At 40.9% G+C, this 17,198-nt stretch overlaps 2 protein-coding genes across 5 annotated transcripts in view; one reads left to right on the top strand and one right to left on the bottom strand.

The window, feature by feature from the left end:
* oxr1a (oxidation resistance 1a) overlaps positions 1-6,619 on the top strand; it is a 246,778-nt gene extending 240,159 nt beyond the window's left edge. For all 4 annotated transcript variants that reach the window (XM_061820573.1, XM_061820571.1, XM_061820572.1 and 1 more), the window contains 5 exons: positions 228-353; positions 1,560-1,712; positions 1,791-1,886; positions 4,695-4,768; positions 4,846-6,619. In XM_061820573.1, the coding sequence (XP_061676557.1) occupies positions 228-353; positions 1,560-1,712; positions 1,791-1,886; positions 4,695-4,768; positions 4,846-4,981 (585 nt within the window). In that variant the 3' untranslated portion in view covers positions 4,982-6,619. The remainder of the gene's footprint in view (positions 1-227; positions 354-1,559; positions 1,713-1,790; positions 1,887-4,694; positions 4,769-4,845) is intronic.
* A 125-nt stretch (positions 6,620-6,744) lies between these two features.
* Positions 6,745-14,968, bottom strand: sqlea (squalene epoxidase a). The gene is made up of 11 exons (XM_061820575.1): positions 14,473-14,968; positions 13,080-13,344; positions 12,539-12,716; positions 12,031-12,127; positions 11,833-11,946; positions 11,387-11,558; positions 10,549-10,644; positions 8,933-9,075; positions 8,567-8,663; positions 8,389-8,476; positions 6,745-8,292 (listed from the first exon to the last, which is right to left on the bottom strand). Exons 1-11 carry the CDS (start codon positions 14,755-14,757, stop codon positions 8,100-8,102), a joined length of 1,728 nt encoding a protein of 575 aa, XP_061676559.1. The 5' UTR covers positions 14,758-14,968; the 3' UTR covers positions 6,745-8,099.
* Positions 14,969-17,198: the final 2,230 nt, after the last annotated feature.

The following is a 17,198-nucleotide window of genomic DNA, read 5'->3' as shown; positions in this document are numbered from 1 at the left end:
TTGTATTTTCTACAATTTCTTTGATTTAAACACAAATATGTGTTTGACCTTTAAAATTAAAGTGGGGAAGCTACAAAAATATAAGAACTTAGCTATAGCCGAAGTAACTGTGGTGGTCTTAAAACAACAGTGAGCTGTCCCATCCATCTCCCAAGTGCTCTCTGGAATCTGGGAATTTCATACGTATTCGTGATGTGCAATGCAGTGACTGATGATCATTGTTGTAGATCACAACCAAAGAGGACTTGAACTCCAAGCATGACATGGCCATCAAAACTGAACTGGAGCCCGAAACATTCAAGCCAAACCTCAGAGAGCCAAGTGATCTCCTGGAGGCCGATCAGATTGAGAAGGTATTGTCTACTGCGTCTTCACATACATCATCGACAGTTTTTAACTGTTAACCAGACTACAGTTAAACTTCCAACTAACATTGTTTTTGGAGAAAGCTTGTCTACTGTACTTGGGATTTAAAACAATTTTTTACATGGGAAGTAATAGCAATTATCTATTCGAGGCTCAATTCAATGTCATTGTAAGACCATTATTAACTATCAAGGCATTTTTTGACTTTCTTGACTTCCCTGGCCAAGTGCAGAAAAAGAGAAGACATTTTAACAATAACAAAACACTGCTGTACTGACAGTTCTCTCTGACATGACAGTTGACAGACAGCTAAAAATGTGTGAATGCTCAAGACATGCTGTATGAAAGCTAAAACAAAAAAAAAAAACATTATCTTTGTTAATTAGTCACCCCTCACGCAATCACCAGATGCGAGTGTCTCCATGGAGCTCTGAGCATCGTATATTTAACATGAGCAATGTGACTGAATGCTTTTTACGTGCTAATTTTGCCACCTACTGAGAGAATTGGTGACTTTTCTAATCATTTACAAAATGGTTAAAATGAATTTATTTTAGCAGAACATCCAAATCACCAGGAAAAAGCTGGTAGCCGGAGTTAGTCTTGTACATATCTGGGTCACCAACCCTGAGTGTTGCTCCATGTGTGTTTTAGACGCCACAGGGATTTTGCTTTTTAACACACCTCCAAATGAGTCCCAGATGGCACATTGACAATGGATTGCCAATATGTGACTTCCGATAACCACACCAAGGACATAACTCTGGTAGCCAAGGGGAGCCTCGTCAGCATGTGACATTATTTTCAGGCCGAATGTGCTGAACCAACAAGAAGAGGCCAGAGGCTGATGCTACAAGAGAGTGAACACAATGTTTGAAGGCTGTTGTACTATACAGTACATGCGCTGCAGTATACTGCAAAAAGTACATTTTTAGTATTTAGCCAATCTTTAAAAGAAAGCTGCTTGATCCATGCATTCCTCAGTTAGCCTTTTTTCGCTAAGTAACAAAGTTGTTGTTAAGCCTTAACTGTTGGCAGCGGGCGCTCTCGTGATGCTCGTGACATCTGTGGCTGTTAGCAGCCATGCTTCTCCCTCTCAAAATGTCAAATGGTGTTGAAAGGTCGCTGCAGATTTAATTGCGCATTGGTCGTTGTTGCGTTTTTAGCGTTTCATTCCCTTTTCTATTGCGTAGCTTGCAAGGAATCTGCCACCGCGGACCATCGGTTACCCATGGACGCTAGCCTTTGGCACATCGAAACATGGCATGAGCATCAAGACTCTGTACAGAGCCATGCAAGGACAGGACACCCCAGTGCTCATGGTCATTAAGGACAGTGACGGACAGGTACACTTTTAACAGTTTTACTACACTGCCAGATTGTATTACCTATAATTGGAAGACTTTTTTTTTTCTCTCTCCAAGGTTTTTGGTGCCCTTGCATCAGAGCCCTTTAAAGTTAGCGATGGTTTTTATGGCACAGGAGAGACCTTCCTCTTCACCTTCAATCCAGCGTTTGAGGTACACGTTCTTCTTTAATCATAAGCTTTCTAGCTTGCAAATTGGCTATGTCGTCTCGCCTTCTAAACCCAAGCTCTGACAAGCAACACTGTGCTACTCCGTGTTCAAGCATTTGTTTTCAACATTGGGTAGGCCCAAATTCTTGATTTTCTCTGACCCACAATTGTTCTAAACCCCGCCCCGAAGGAACAAGGAGATTATAAGGAAGACTGTTTATATATTTAGTGGTACGGGTGATCAATTACACACTTGTCAAACATGAATGTCACAGAAAGATAGGCAAGGCACATTACAATGTGATATTCCCATTCCTCCCTCTCATTTGTCAAAGATTTTTTTAATTATTAACAGTGATTGACTTAATTTTACAATGTGACCATTAAGACTGTTATAATCCTATTTAAAACTAAGCTTTGCATGATCAGGATTTTTGGGACCAATCGGCGGGTTTTAAAAAAAAAAAAAAAAGGTAACTGATCTGATTACAAAATTAGATGAAATTATTTCTGCATGAGCATGGTTAAGGAATGAAGCCAATTGTCTTCAAAGAGACATAAGCAATAGAAAATTTTTATGACCTTAAATTTTTAATTTGGGAAACTGCAATTAATTGGTCATTACATAATCAGGATTTTTTTTGGCCCAATCACCAAGTTTAAAACCAATCACCTATCTCCTCACAAGATAGATCTGTGAGTCTATTGAAATGAACTGTTCGTATACTGTATATACTAGTGGACTTAAATGCTCAAAAATAGATATATTTACAATAAATGTGTCTTTGTTAATCTATTCATAAAAGTGGGGTATGGTGACAAAATGAATGGTATTCTATTATATGGCAGGCATCTGTGTTTGTTGGTGTGCTGTGAGATTTTTCAATTGTAATTTATTTCACTTGGCTCCAAAAACGTTGGAAATCGCTGCTCTGGTCAGATCATGTGCTCAACAGAATGGCAGCATGTTACACACAAGCAGGAGTGGTAGCGTGATCTTGTTCACCTACGTGACATTTTGTCAATAGTTTCCGAGCCGTAATGTATTAAAAGTATGTGAACATACCTTGAGCAATCCTTACATGAACGTCCTCACCTATCCTGAGTACCAACACGTGTTGTTAACCCCACTTTCTTGTTAAAATAGTCAGTGAAATCAATTCATGTTGTCCTCCCCATGGTAACAAGTGTATCCAGTCGCATTTGCGTTAAATAGATAAAGCCCAATGATTGTTAAAAAAAAAAAAAAACAGGACGATACGTTGTTATGGGAATACAAGATTTTTTTTGCAGTCGTCTGACCATGTGCAGTCGTGAAAGCAAATTTGTCATGTAGTCTGATCCACGCATTACGTGACGTCATCTCTCAACCATTTTGTCCCTCCTACTGCACCTCTATATTTTTTAATAGCTTAATTGGCCATCAGATATTCACAGTACGACCTCAAAAGACACAAGACTATATAAATACTACTATATAAAAATAAACTAGCTTTTGTAATCAGATATACTCTGCAAGACCCATGCAGCGTAAAGGTCTTTCTCAGTGATCGGATCGGCAAATTATCACAAAACCAATCGGCCGATCAGCAAAAAAGGCCAGTTATCAGCCGATCAGATCAAACTGATATCAGTGTAACATCTACTGAAAGCATGCATAAAATGTTTTATATGGCAACAATGCAACGCCAGAGTGATTTGTATTTCCATATTAATAACTAGAGCTGCAAGCATCTATTAAGGGTCCGTGTACCTGTGGCCATATTGGGGAACTGGCACATTGAAGATCCATTCATTCATAGAAATGCTCAGTACAGTTTTCCGAGTATTTTCTCGAAAATAATGTCATCATAAATAATCATCAAATTTTAATTTCACTTCACAATTGTATGCAACACAGCACTGCAAACTGCATAACGCCAACAGAACCGCATTACACACGAGGAAAAGCTTTAATAGTTTTAGTTCGAGTTTTTGTTTAGATTCGACACCCAAAATTTGAAGTCAATCAGAGTAAGTCTATTTCAGATCGGAAAAATAGGACTGCTGCAAAAGAGGGAAACATGGGTGAGAATTTGAAAGTTAATTAAAAATGGCAGTCTTTCTTTTGGGTTTAGGGTACGGCTCCAAAAGACCATTTTTGGAGGTCTTGGGCATTTAAATGTGCCACCCAATTTTGACAGACCTAAGTGAAACGCACAGGAGCGGGGATGCTTTGTTCAAATGTTATAGGGAGCGTTGAGTGACTTTTTAAAATTGATGGAGGGTATGGTTGTTTCAAATACGTAGTGCATCATTCTCTTTGTTTTATAGTTTCCAAGTAAATTCCAACTGGTAGTGGCAATGGACAGCTTGACAGCCCTTTTTTCAAAGAATATTTAGTCATTATATCGATGTTATCAAGTTATTGGAGCCTGTGCTGCCACTCAGCGCTCATTTCTCAAGTTTAGGCTAAGCAAAGCATTGACCAATCAACGGTTTGGTCCACTGTATTACCATTTTGAGGGTGGGTAGACAAGTTTGAGTCTGTCATTTGAAAAATAGTTCTCAAGGCGAAATAGTTTGACCATGTTCCTGGTTTAGTGTTTAGAATCTGGCTTCTTGGCTACCAACAACATTGACATGGGTCGACCGATAAGCCATTGAGCGCCCACATCTTGGGAAAGGAACACTTTAAGGAAAGAGCTTTACTTTAACTTTAGTAGGGTCTAAATGATCGGATGTTTATCCAGCTGGCACATTGTATTGTTATTGAATAATAATAAACGTCAAGCAGTATCATCTGATATCCACACAATTGTGTCTACAACAGGTGTACAAATGGACGGGTGACAACATGTTCTTCATCAAAGGCGATATGGACTCCTTAGCTTTTGGTGGTGGAAGGTGAGGTCACACTGGGAAGTTTACAGCAGTGGGAAACATTTGTAGAGGCACTCACCTTAATGTTTCTGCTCTTGTAGCGGCGAGTTCGGTCTATGGCTGGATGGAGACCTTTACCACGGCAGGAGTCACTCATGCAAAACATTCGGGAACCCCATGCTGTCTAAAAAGGAGGATTTCTATGTGCAGGACATAGAGATCTGGGCTTTTGAGTAACTGCACACGTACAGTACAGGGGATACAGACAAGCCCCGCATTCAGGCAGCGAGAGGAATGGTCCTCCTTAGAACTATGGCAATGTCCTAACCCTAACTGCACATCACTGGGGGCCAGCTATCGGATATTTGTTGCGCATTACTACCACAATTACTCTGGAGGCTTTTTTATTATTTTTTTTTATTTTTTATTTTTTTTGTGAAAAACTACATTTGTGTGTACATTGTTACGGCCTCGTGCAGCATCTTTGCAGTGTGTGGGTGGGGGGGAGTCAAGCTTCGGGATCTCAGTTCAAAGTCCGTTTAAAAGGGATATCCAAGGGGACTGTGCTGCCCTACTGGTCCAGACGCGTCTCTCCAGCACCCTCTTTGTCCATTCAGTGCATCAGGGAGGACGAAAGAAGAAAAACACATTCCTATCCATGATGACATCGTGTCCAAATCAAGTGAGAATAGTGGTAAAACAGGAAAGGGTACAGTAATACTGAGGTGAGAGATTTGGCTTGTTGATTTATTTTCGTTTTGTTTTCCCTCCCTCAGTCCAATTCCTGGTCCTTCTCCGCTTGAGACTAAACTAACTGAGTAAATTGTGTGTGTGGTCGTCCTCATGTCGTTCACTGTCCTTGCACATCATCTGAAAGCACATAGCTATAACCAGATCAGCCATCGTCGTAATGTTCTGTTCAGTTGGTGTACGTGTGAGTCCAGCTAACACCGGCTGTACTGTACTGTTAGTAGACAGTAACGTGTTGCAATAGATTTTGTGGAATATGCAAATAACTGTCCTGTGACCTCAAATAGCCCCGCCAGGGCCCGTGGCACTTTGGCTGCCGCCTGTGGCGCTTTCAAGAGCAGAGCGTGAAAAGCTTTTGGATCTTCTTGATCCACAATTGCTTTTCTGGCTATCTGCTGAAGAGCCTGAGACATGGTAAACTGTTTTACATGCATATACAGTATGACAATTATATACTAGTATGTATGATTATATAGAGATGTGTATATAATCATATATATTTTGCTGTTAAGTGTGACGGTGATCTATTTGTGCTGACATTTCAGCTGTTACAATATAATGTATATTACCCTGTAAATGATGCTGTATAAATATATATGAGGAAGTGTGGATTGATGGGTTTGCTTCTAGCACTTTAATCTGGTGTAAAAGCTTATATTATTATTATTTATATTATTATAAAGCAGGTTATTGGGATTCTATTCGCTGTAGCTGTACAGTACCTTTTTGTTTAGGTCCATAAGATGGTAACTGTTAGTAGAAAGCTTGCTGCTACCAATATCAAAAAGGTTATGCCCTAATGCTCTCTGTCTAAAACGAGGGTCCCGCTGAGATCGGAAGTGGGGGGATTGTGGTTTGGTGGCGTGGTGAGGGAACATTTTATCTGCTCGTTGGCCTGCTAGGTGAGTCTCAGACAGGTAGGTATGCTGGCAAACTGACCTGGGACACTACCTAAACCTCATCATAAGGACCCTTGTCCCCAACACCACCCCATTCTGGTCTTCCACACCAGTATTTGTGTCCTTGTGGAGAGTCACAAAGAATAATATGAATAATTATTCCACCAGAATACCATGTATCAGTGATGTACAAATTAATAAAGATAATTTAATGGTCATAACCAGGGATATGTCTGTATTCGTCATCATTCTCTGCATTTTTATCACTTTTTGAGGCCTCTCTTATAGACTTTTGGAATATCTGAAATTTAGCCATTGGGCTACTTGATAGATGAAAATGGTTGGTTGGCTACCAAAACACTAGTGTTAATGGTCTACGCCACCTCTTGACTCAGATTTTTTGGGATCGGCTCCAACTTTCATATAATGCTAAATTGGATTATTAGTTTTAAAAAAATAGTGTTGAGTACAGTACTTAAACACTGTCTATTATTAACTATATGCAGTGTTAAGGAGTAACTAATCACATGTATCATTGAGTGGGGCCAAAATAGCTGCTGAGAGGTATAGAGGTCTCAAAGCTATAGTAGTTTGATTGCAGTGATTGCCTCAAAAGGTTGTGCAACAAAACCAAGTGTACCTTCATTATGGACCGAGATTTGTGATTTTGTCATTTCATTTGCACTGGTTACAGGTCATTTTTAGTGATTTAATCTGGGGGGGGGTTTACCTTGGAAAAACGGGCATGTTCACTTTCTGTATCACGCATCGATGTACAAACTGTCCACAAAGAGCACTTTTGCAAAACAAGATTAAAAGCCAAATTTACAAATGATCTATAATTTTAATAATAATTTGATATTAATGTAATTTTTATAAAATAAATTATATGTATATATAAAGCTTAACACAATGTGAGATGTTAACACACTTATCTCTTTACCTATTCTAAATGAAGATTTTACATCTTGCACGACTCTTATAAGGAATAGTTCCTATGAACAAAAGTCCTGTTCTTTGTTTGTTGTTGTCTGTTCTGAATGTTGTACCAGGGCAGCATTGACTGCCAGAGAAAATTCCTTGCATGTTTTTTTACACACTTGGTCAATAAAGCAGATTCTTAATAATGCCATGTATTTCAATTTGAGACTAACATCAATTGCCATTTATTGAACATACAGGTATTTCTTTTAACAGGTTCATATTAATGTTAACATTTTCAGAATGGACTTTAATGTTTTGGAAACGCGCTCAAATAGTTGTTTTGTTAGTTAAGTGGTTCATCCAAAGTAAAAATTTTCAATACTGTCACATCCAAATTTCCAATATGAAAGAGGGCCTTGCTCCTATAGACATGTTAAGTATTATAAGCGTTGTGATTGTAACAAAATGAAAACAATTTTCACAAAAGGGGAAAGTGTTTAATTTTATGGAGGACAACTTCAGGATATATGTATTTTTTTTGTCCATTGGATGGTTCATGACTCTAAAACCGTTGCACAGTACAACAAAAAGTAGGGAAGCACAACAACTGTGTTTTTCTCTACACAAGTAATGTAATCATGAAGGCAAAGTCATCGGGTGTAAAATTCACTAAACCCTTGTTAATGCTGAAGGCAGTCCAATGTTAAGACATCTGACAAAAACAAATCTTTGTAAAGTCTTGCTATCGACGATGTTTGGTCTTGTCTCTGTGCACCCGCAGTTCAGTAGACCAGGTACTTGAGCTCAGAGTAGATGAGGGGAAACATGACCGTGCAGGCTCGGAAGAGGATTGCTCCACTTTTAAATAAAGCTTTGTGCTTGCTGTGCCAAGACTCGGACTTGAAGTTGAAGTAGACAGCGTACAAGGCCACAGCAAAGAAGTGCCCAATGAGAATCATTGGTTTGGGTGACAAACTGGGGGGGGCGGGCATTTTGACAAGTATCAGTATGCAATAAGTGTAATACAACTGGGACAAACTTTTTCTGCACATTGTGTAATATTGTACATACACTGAGAGGAGTCCAATTGGTCCAGCGATGCACTCTCCTCCAAGTCTGAAGTAGTGAAAGCAGGCTTTCCTCAGCTCATGTAGTGACTCTTAAGTCAAAAGACACCAAAATAACAAATATTTGACATCCATGTACATTACGTGCAAGCTGCTAATGATTGCGGGCTGGAGATAGTCACCGTCTGTGGCTGCAAACAGCTCGTACAGGGCCTGGGCCAACACGTTCACGACAAAAGAATGTGATGACTTGCGCTCCCAGTGAAATTTTTTCTTTGCCTATTTGGTGGAGAGAAAAAAGACTGACGACATGGAAAACGTACACAATACTGAATTGAGAATCTCCTTGATGTTATGCTTGCGGTGGGTTTTACTGTTAGTTTGCACCTTTGCAAGACAACAAGACTGACACATGAAGGTGAATACTTGGTCTACGTCTACGATGTACGTATAACATCATATGAATTTGTCATCCAGGCGATCCATCGACTTGCGGATGAACATAAAATGCCAGTTGGTTACTATAGGGCTGCGGCGTCCACTTTCACCTGCAGCAGGGCTCTGTCGTCACACAGGTCTGGAATGTTCCGGAGCAGGCTCCTCCAGATGCGGACATCGTTGAGAGCGACACTCATCCCTCCCCCGGTCAAGGGGTGCCTCATGTTGTAAGCGTCACCCAGCAGCAACACGCCTGCACACCACCAATCACAATCAAGCTCCTCATCGTCATCCTTTGTTAATGTCCTTTAGTACATACAATGGATGTAGAACCTTTTTGAGAGTGGACAAAATTTTGTTTGCACAAGTGGGCACACCCTGATAACTGGGGATATGGCTCTCTGTTCAGTGGGATCCAACACACCTGCCACCATTTAAAACACCACTGATAGGCCACAAATAGTTCCATTGTTCTAACTAAGCTTTTCCCAAACATTGTTTGTTTGGAACAGAAGCCTATAGCCCTTCCCCTGCCCCTTTCCACTCACACTGGTACTTGGAACTGTTCCAAATTCCTTTCACCATGACTAAGGCCTGAGTTCCAGTTGAAGGAAAATATGCTGCAAACCACGATCTATCATAAATACCAGAACAGATACAGATATGTGCAAAAAAAAAAAAAAAAGGTACGGTATATCTGCAACCTGCTTCCAAATTTGGCAAAATGAATAAGGGGACAGTGACAAAGCACCTTGTAGAAACTTTAACTTTTGTTGAACCAAAGATGACAATGTTTGTTTAATTTTTGTTTACATATACAGTATAATATATATAAATTCTTAGTACATATGATGTACAGTAGACCTACAGTGAATGCAACTGACTGGCGACCAGTTCAGTGTGTCAGCTGGGATATGCTCCAACATCCCCTGAACTGAAACAGGTTATGTGGTTTTGTATAAGGATGGAGTCATGGATGAGTTTTTGCTATTTGTGGTCCTACCCGGTCCACAACCCCCGCGATTGACGAAAATCTGTGGATAACACTTATTATTGGACTGATTTTTTTTTTAAATATTATTTATGGTTGTTGACTAAGCAGGACTGAACTGCTACTGAGAGGAAAAAAATGAAAAGAACGAGAACTGTATTTAACTTTTGTCTGAAGACACCAGGCATTACAAAGAAAAGAAAAGAAACAAAAGCTCGGCTTCAAACAACCACATCACTGTTGTCATGCTCATTAGAGTAGCATACACAGGAAGTCAACTTTGCTATTTTTCAGGTTTTCTCACTTGATGTTGCACATTTATCAGATTTCCACAAAATGTTGGAAAATGATTGTGCATGGGCTAAGGAAGAAAGAAGAATCTGATAAAAGTGTGATTAGCAATTTTTTAATGTTTGTTTTCTATATTAGGAGACAGATGTTCAACTTGTTTTTTCATGGGCCACATTGACTATGAAACCATATACTGTGTATGTTTTTTCACCTCATCGTAGTATTATAAACAAAACAAATGTATAAATAACTAGTTTTCAAATCGTAAATCAAGGATAATAGTTCAAGTTAGCACATAACATGATGTGATGGGCCGGATGCATTCCCCCAGGCCTTGAGTTTGACACGCTATTCAATGTGCTCTTTCCCATTTCTTTCTGTTTGACCAACCGTTGTTCTCTCTGAGCAACAATCAGAAAGCGACAACTCCACGTGAGTCGGTACCTGACTTGTTGACAGGAGAGGGAGGGAGGAAGCTGGCCGGCATGGACCTGACACGGTCGTTCTGCAGCGCCTCCATGAAAGGTTCCTTTAAATGCACTGAGGAGAGGAGGGGGCAACATTACACAGCAACCTTGGCAGAAACACCAACTAAATGTGCATAATGTCGAAAAGTGAGCGATGGCAACATTCGAGCCAGGCTGAGCCCTGAAGGGTTACGCAGCTTTCAGAGTGCACCTAATATGTTGCATCTTGCAACTTCCACCTTCCCTTCCCGCACAAGAAGACATTATCATATATAGTCCTACATTTGCACGTTATGGACATTATTGACCATTGACTTCACATCAAATATAAGGAGACAGAAAAAAAGAATAAAATCTTCCTTGCGATCCATTGCCTCCAAAATGTGGAATGCACTTGAGTGATAAGCTCCTCTCAAGTAGGAACCCCCCAACCTCATCATGCCTTGTTTTGTAGAAATGTCATTGTTTGAGCTGGGTTTTTTTTTCACTTGTAGGTGCCATTTAAATCTAAATTCAATCCTCATTAATTTTATTTTTCCACTGATTCTTTGCTGTTTTCAACATTCAACAATGCTTTTCAACAAGACCCATGATTTCATTCTTTGAGATGTGTATTATTTTCTCACTATTCTATCCACCAATGAATACATTGTTGTTGCAATTTGTTTGCTAGCTGGATCATGAAACTTCTTCCTAATCTACTCATCAAAAACTAAATTATTTTGGGAAAGGGTTTTGGAATGTTGTCTTGGATTTTCATTGTAGCTTTTTGTCAAGTTCCGTTTGTGTATGTAAAGTGCATGCCATGCCTTTACCTGGCAGCTGAGGGTGTATTTTCTCCGCCAAATACTGCGGAAGGTCACGCGGCATCTCTCCTCTTATATCCACGAGCACTCTGGTGTGGCTGGAGGAGACCTGATAGATGAGCACGGGGCTTGGGTTGGCCAGCACCAATTCCGCGTGGTTCGCTTTAAACTGGGGGCAGTCCTACAATTGGATATCAGAACGGAATCAGGTCTCTTCTAAATGTTGATAAACGTCCGATACGGATCGAACAGTGAGAAAAAAACGCCTTTCGGTTGATCGGGAAGACGGAGGAATACTTCCTTCCACAGCCGTGAGCAGCACCGATCAACCAAGCGGCCGAGTCACTCACGGCTGTGTATGGAAGTATTCCTCCGTCTTCCGATCAACTGAGCGGCAGTCTTCGTGCGTGCATGTGTGTGCTGGAGTTTGGGTGAAAATAAGAAAAAACAGGCACCTTCATGAGGCATCCAACAAAGTGAGAAGAAATGTGAGCTTTCCCTGAGACCAGATTCTTCCTGAATTTGGAGAAACAGCCATCAGCCACCACTGTCAAAGCTGCATGCACTTCCTGCAGGAGCAATTCTCATCAGAAACTTCATCCTCACTTCCACCCAAAAATACACGTGCGATAATCATCATTTTCTCTCCTCACCTTCACTTCCCCGCTGTTTTTGTCCTTGTATTGAATTCCGGTTACACAGCCATCCTCCTCCTCCAAACTTGTCACGTTGCCTTCTATAAATGTGACACTAGGGGGCGCAAGCAGCGGGCAGAGGGGGCAAGAGGCGAATGAAGGGATATAGGGTGATATTATTCGTTTGTTTGGAGATGCAATGACACGCCCTTTGAGCATTTCTTTGGTATGCAGCTTTAGGGCCACTAGTACAGCTTTCTCTCCACAATAGCAGAATGAGCGTGTCTTAATGGTAGCAATTTTACCACAACAGCCTTCTAGTACTGTATGTATGGAAAAAGCCGTTAGCGGCTTATGATCCACTACTGTTAAATTGTTTGTCCATGCGAGTAAGACAACTCAGCAGCAGGGCTAGGGGACACTAGCAGAACCACTACAATGAATGGCATTCTAAAAATCTGCACACTTAAATATATACAGCCCAAAGAATGTACTGTGACCATTTGCATTTTCTCTCAGTACTTACTTTGGCTCCTCTTGGGCGGCCCTTCGCAGCCCCATGATGAATCGGCCGTGATGGAACGCACGTCCGCATTGGACGTTCTCCTCGGCCTGGGGGTAGGGGATCTCCACCTCGGAGCTGCTCTCCATGTCATGGATCACGTAACCGTGTACCAGATGGGCGTCCAGACCCTCCACCGACCCTGGGGGGGGGGGGGGGGGGAGACAATGTGGAGGTTTCAGGTGAATAATGCGTGATCATGTGAGCCATGTTAGCTGCTTGATGGATTGCTATGATGAAAGCAGCAATAATTTCTGCAATATTTGGTCCTGAAAATATCTTCCATGTGAACATTATTGATGTTCAATTGTCATAACTTCAGTACAAAGTATACCATCCGTGATTGGATTAAAACCAAGGTCCCATTACAAAAAAAAGCTACATTTGATTTTTTTCATCCATTTTTGATCAAATTACATGAAAATAATCCTTATACTCATATGATAACTCCGTGGACACCAAGCCTGGGTTGGTGCTCAGTATGAAGCCCTTGCAAGTCACTGACCTTCCAGGCCCAGTTCCTTGAGCGCTAGATAGCCTCCGGGTTGCAGTAACTCGCCCACTATCCTGTCAGGTTCCTTCAGGTCCCTCTCAACCACCGTCACCCTCCGGCCATCCCGCGCGAGTACGGCCGCTAACGCCGAGCCCAGGACGCCGGCCCCCACGATCACCACGTCTGGCTCGGCATCTGTCCCAAGGCCAGCGGAGCAGCTGTTTGGTGAGGTGGATGTGCAAGATCCACAGCCTGCTTGTTTCCTTCTTCTTGTCCTCTACGGGGGAAGTGAGGGAAGACATAACATATGAGGGGAAAGGATAAATACTTGCAGTATTTGCTTTGATACAAGAACATTTCCATCTGAAACTTTTCTTTTGGACCACGTGGTAGTTGTTGCTTGCAGGGGACCATTAGAATATTTTAATCACATAGGATGTAACAATATGTCTAAACATTGCAGTTCAGTACATACCTCTGCTTTAAGGTTATGGTTCAGTACACACTGGGTGGGTAAAGTCAGCAAACAAAATACAAAACAACTTGTCATGTGTCAACAGTAGCAGATTTAACACCTCAAGTTGTTGGAATTTGACATTTTTACATAAGTGCAAAATTAACAGTGTCTCCATTTACACTAATGAAGGCTGCAGACAAGTACAACAGGCATAATATGAACTATTATGTTGACTCATTAGGCCGTTTAAATTATGCTGGAAGTTGCCATTGCACTGCCCTATTATTTTGTGCGTGTGTGTGTGTGTGTGTGTGTGTGTGTGTGTGTGTGTGTGTGTGTGTGTGTGTGTGTGTGTGGTGTGTGTGTGTGTGTGTGTGTGTGTGTGTGTGTTTTAACACCGAGGTAGCAATTTTAGCAAGGAGAAGCCTAGCAGCATTTTTTGTTTATGGGCCACGTGTGAGCACTGCAAAAACTCAAAATTTACCGATAATATTTGCTTGCTTTTTAGTCTCAACTAATCTGATTACATCTAACGTAATATTCCCCCTTTAAAAAAAGTAACTTCTACTTAGTTTTCATTTCTTATATTGTCCTATATTAATATACTCCTACATTCAAACAGCGGCGTGAAACAGGTCAAAATGGGGTCAAATCCAGTTTTGTTTTTGTGTTTTAGTTTTATGATAGTCAGATTAGTTTTGACTGGAATGAGAGGTGAAATTTTGAGTTCTTGCAGTGTATTTTAAATGCAAGTTACTCCAGTACTTCTAAACTTTTACACTGGAATGGAGCACTTTTCAATTTAGATATCATTTGTCCCGCAGAAATAAACATTCCGTGTTTGCAACCGTAACACTTTTGGAGCAAGACGTAGTTCGCATCTTTGAACGCGTCACCTATATGTTGTTTTTTGTTTTTTTTTTTTTAGTTTGTTTTGGCAAATCTTACCTTTCGACACGTGTTGTCTGCATTCTGACTCCTCTTTGGTGAATTTTGAAGGATGTGCAGGTTGATGGCAGGCAGGAGGGACAAAAGGCTCAGAGGTGAACGGAACACCCGAGAGGCCGAAGTGAGCTTGTGGCCATGGAAATATCGGAAATAAAACAACAGAAGCAGCCCCGCGGACACAAATAAGACGAGAGCTGTGACGAGCTCCCTCTGAGCCAAAGTCCAAAATGCTCCATATTTTTTGTACACATACGTGAAGCTGACTAGTCCCAAAAAGGTCCACATCTCGGAGATAGATTCAAAATAATAATAATAATAAAGAAAAAAGATATGAAGAAACAAATTGAAACGATAGTTTGACCGAATTAATCCCCTTCCGATGTTCAATGAAGGTGCTCCAACGCAAAAGGTCACTTATAGTATTTTGTTTTTAACTTGTTTTACAATTTGCGAGCGTACTAAAACGAGGGAGGCTCATCAACAATGAAATAGACGCTGACGTTTCGGATTGGCTGCTTTCACAGAGCTCCACCAACGCCACCAATCCGATCAGACGCATGAGTGAGCAGAGCTCACGCTATGCGATGACTGGACAGCGGTGGGAACGTAGCTTGCTGATTGGACAGCAGACCGGCAGGGTGAGTAGTATGATGTGATGTCAGGAAAGATGGTGAGCGTTGCCTTCAGTGGCAAAACTACAGTAAAACCGAATAGGACGTCAAAGAGCGGCGAAGTAGCAGCACCAAGGCGCCCGCCCCACCAAATAAAATGTTGAAATACATAATTTATTATAATCAAGCGGAGTGGCCCGCATATTTAATAAATACAATTTAAGATGGAACTACTTCGAACTCTGGAAAAATACTGCCCCTGCTTCCTAACAACTTTTATGTAACGATTGCAGTCTGTGGAAATGTTGCGTTTTTTTTACATACTTGTGTAACTCCTTAACCAAAGTATTAATTTTAAAAATGGGGAAAGGTGGTTCAAAGAAACACTGGGTTTTCACTCAGTGCTGTTGCGCTAATACGAAGCCCCCTCTAAATAAATATATTAAATAGTACACCAGTCACGTAGTACAGAGGAAGTTGCAACGTTCTCATCTTCTGCAGGTCAAAAGTTAGTTGACTAATTTATTTTTCTCAATATTTGATGCCTTGTAGGCGTCACGGTAGAGCAGCTGTTAAAGCGTTGGTTGGCCTCACAGTTCTGACGTCCTGGTTTCTATCCCTGTGTGGAGTTTGCATGTTCTCCACGTGCCTGCGTGGGTTTCCTCCGGGCGCTCCGGTTTCCTTCCACATTCCAAAAACATGCAAAATTAATTGGACACTCTAAATTGCCCCTTGGTGTGATTGTGAGTGTGGCTGTTTGTCTCTGTGTGCCCTGCGATTGACTGGCCAACAGTTCAGGGTGTACCCCTGCTCCTGCCCGTAGACAGCTGGGATAGGCTCCAGCACTCCCTGCGACCCTCGTGAGGATAAGCGGCAAAGAAAATGGCTGGATAGATGATGACTTGTACCAACTTGGTATCGGCATAACATTATGTGGCTATATTTCATGTGCGGTAATTCTATGCTAAACTCATGTTACTGTCATTCCTGTTACTCAAATGAAGAGTTGTAACACACAAAAAAATAAAATATAATAATAAATAATAAGAACAATAAGTTGCTTGATATGGTGACCAGGTCAGTGTGCAGTCTGCCTTTCGTCAGAAATTAGCCTGGATAGGCTCGGGCACTCCCCCAATCCTTGAGAGGATAAGCGGCTTGGAAAATGGATCAAAGGATATAGGTGAATACATATTGTTAATACTTCTGTATGTGCATTATTAAATTTAGAGTTTGAAAAAAAGCAGAAAAGTGTTGATTTGGAGGAGTTACAATGCGCAAATGGTACCAAGTGGATGAAATGGCCTACAAGGATTCTCCAGCAGTCCGAAAAAAAGTCCAAACAATCAAAATGATTATGAGTTCGATAATGCTAAAATATTTTTTATGTTGTCAGCAATGATTCCTAATCATCAAATCTTATTTACAAATAGTACCCAAAGGAAGCAAAACCCAAGCGCTTCCAAACTCACTGAAACAAAGTGGATCACAGCTCAAAATGAGAAAACGGACAGTAGTGTATCAATTTCATATTCAAATTGTCAGATTGTCTATTTGAGCAATTATAAAAATTCATCCACACACTGGGGCAGTTACCAAAATTTTCTGCCCCCAACTTCTTGGCAACATCCAAGCCCTTCTTGACCTGAGCACCAGCATAGGCCAGAGCATGACAATCTGGGTTGGTGGCTGCTCCGTTCATGTACCTGCCACATGCGATTACAAACAGCAACACAGACATGAAAATGATCTAATTCAGGATCTTCCAAAATCTAACCAGTAAAAATGAAAGGAAGGGCTCTGGAAAAGAGCAAAATTTGTCCTTGTCCAAAGTCTAACGGATGAAAGTAACATACAGTAAGTAAATAGATGGAATTACACAATACATATTTGGTTTATTTGTATGTTTTTGTATACTTGAGGAAATTATATCCACAGAATTCAGCCCACCCACTTTATGTCACTTCTCTAATTATCAAGAGGACAACCAAAATAATGTTCGTGTCATTCAAGCACAATTTCTACACTAATTGCTCGCTTATCACAGGAGTCACTGCTGCCACATTATTGTCAAATACGTAGTCAGCAATGCTAACTGACTCAAAGATGTCCAGG

Source organism: Syngnathoides biaculeatus, chromosome 5 (genome assembly GCF_019802595.1).
Source record: "Syngnathoides biaculeatus isolate LvHL_M chromosome 5, ASM1980259v1, whole genome shotgun sequence".
In the NCBI taxonomy this organism is placed as follows: Eukaryota; Metazoa; Chordata; class Actinopteri; order Syngnathiformes; family Syngnathidae; genus Syngnathoides; species Syngnathoides biaculeatus.
This window is presented reverse-complemented; position numbering and strand designations above follow the sequence as displayed.

What these genes read in the sequence shown, in the direction of transcription:
- sqlea (XM_061820575.1), bottom strand. Translation starts at nt 14,757, where the DNA reads ATGTGGACCTTTTTGGGACTAGTCAGCTTCACGTATGTGTACAAAAAA. An exon ending in AAAACAGCGGGGAAGTGAAG is followed by an intron (nt 11,947 to 12,030) that starts GTGAGGAGAGAA and finishes TTGCTCCTGCAG; the next exon opens with GAAGTGCATGCAGCTTTGAC. An exon ending in ACGACAGAGCCCTGCTGCAG is followed by an intron (nt 8,664 to 8,932) that starts GTGAAAGTGGAC and finishes TCCACCAAATAG; the next exon opens with GCAAAGAAAAAATTTCACTG.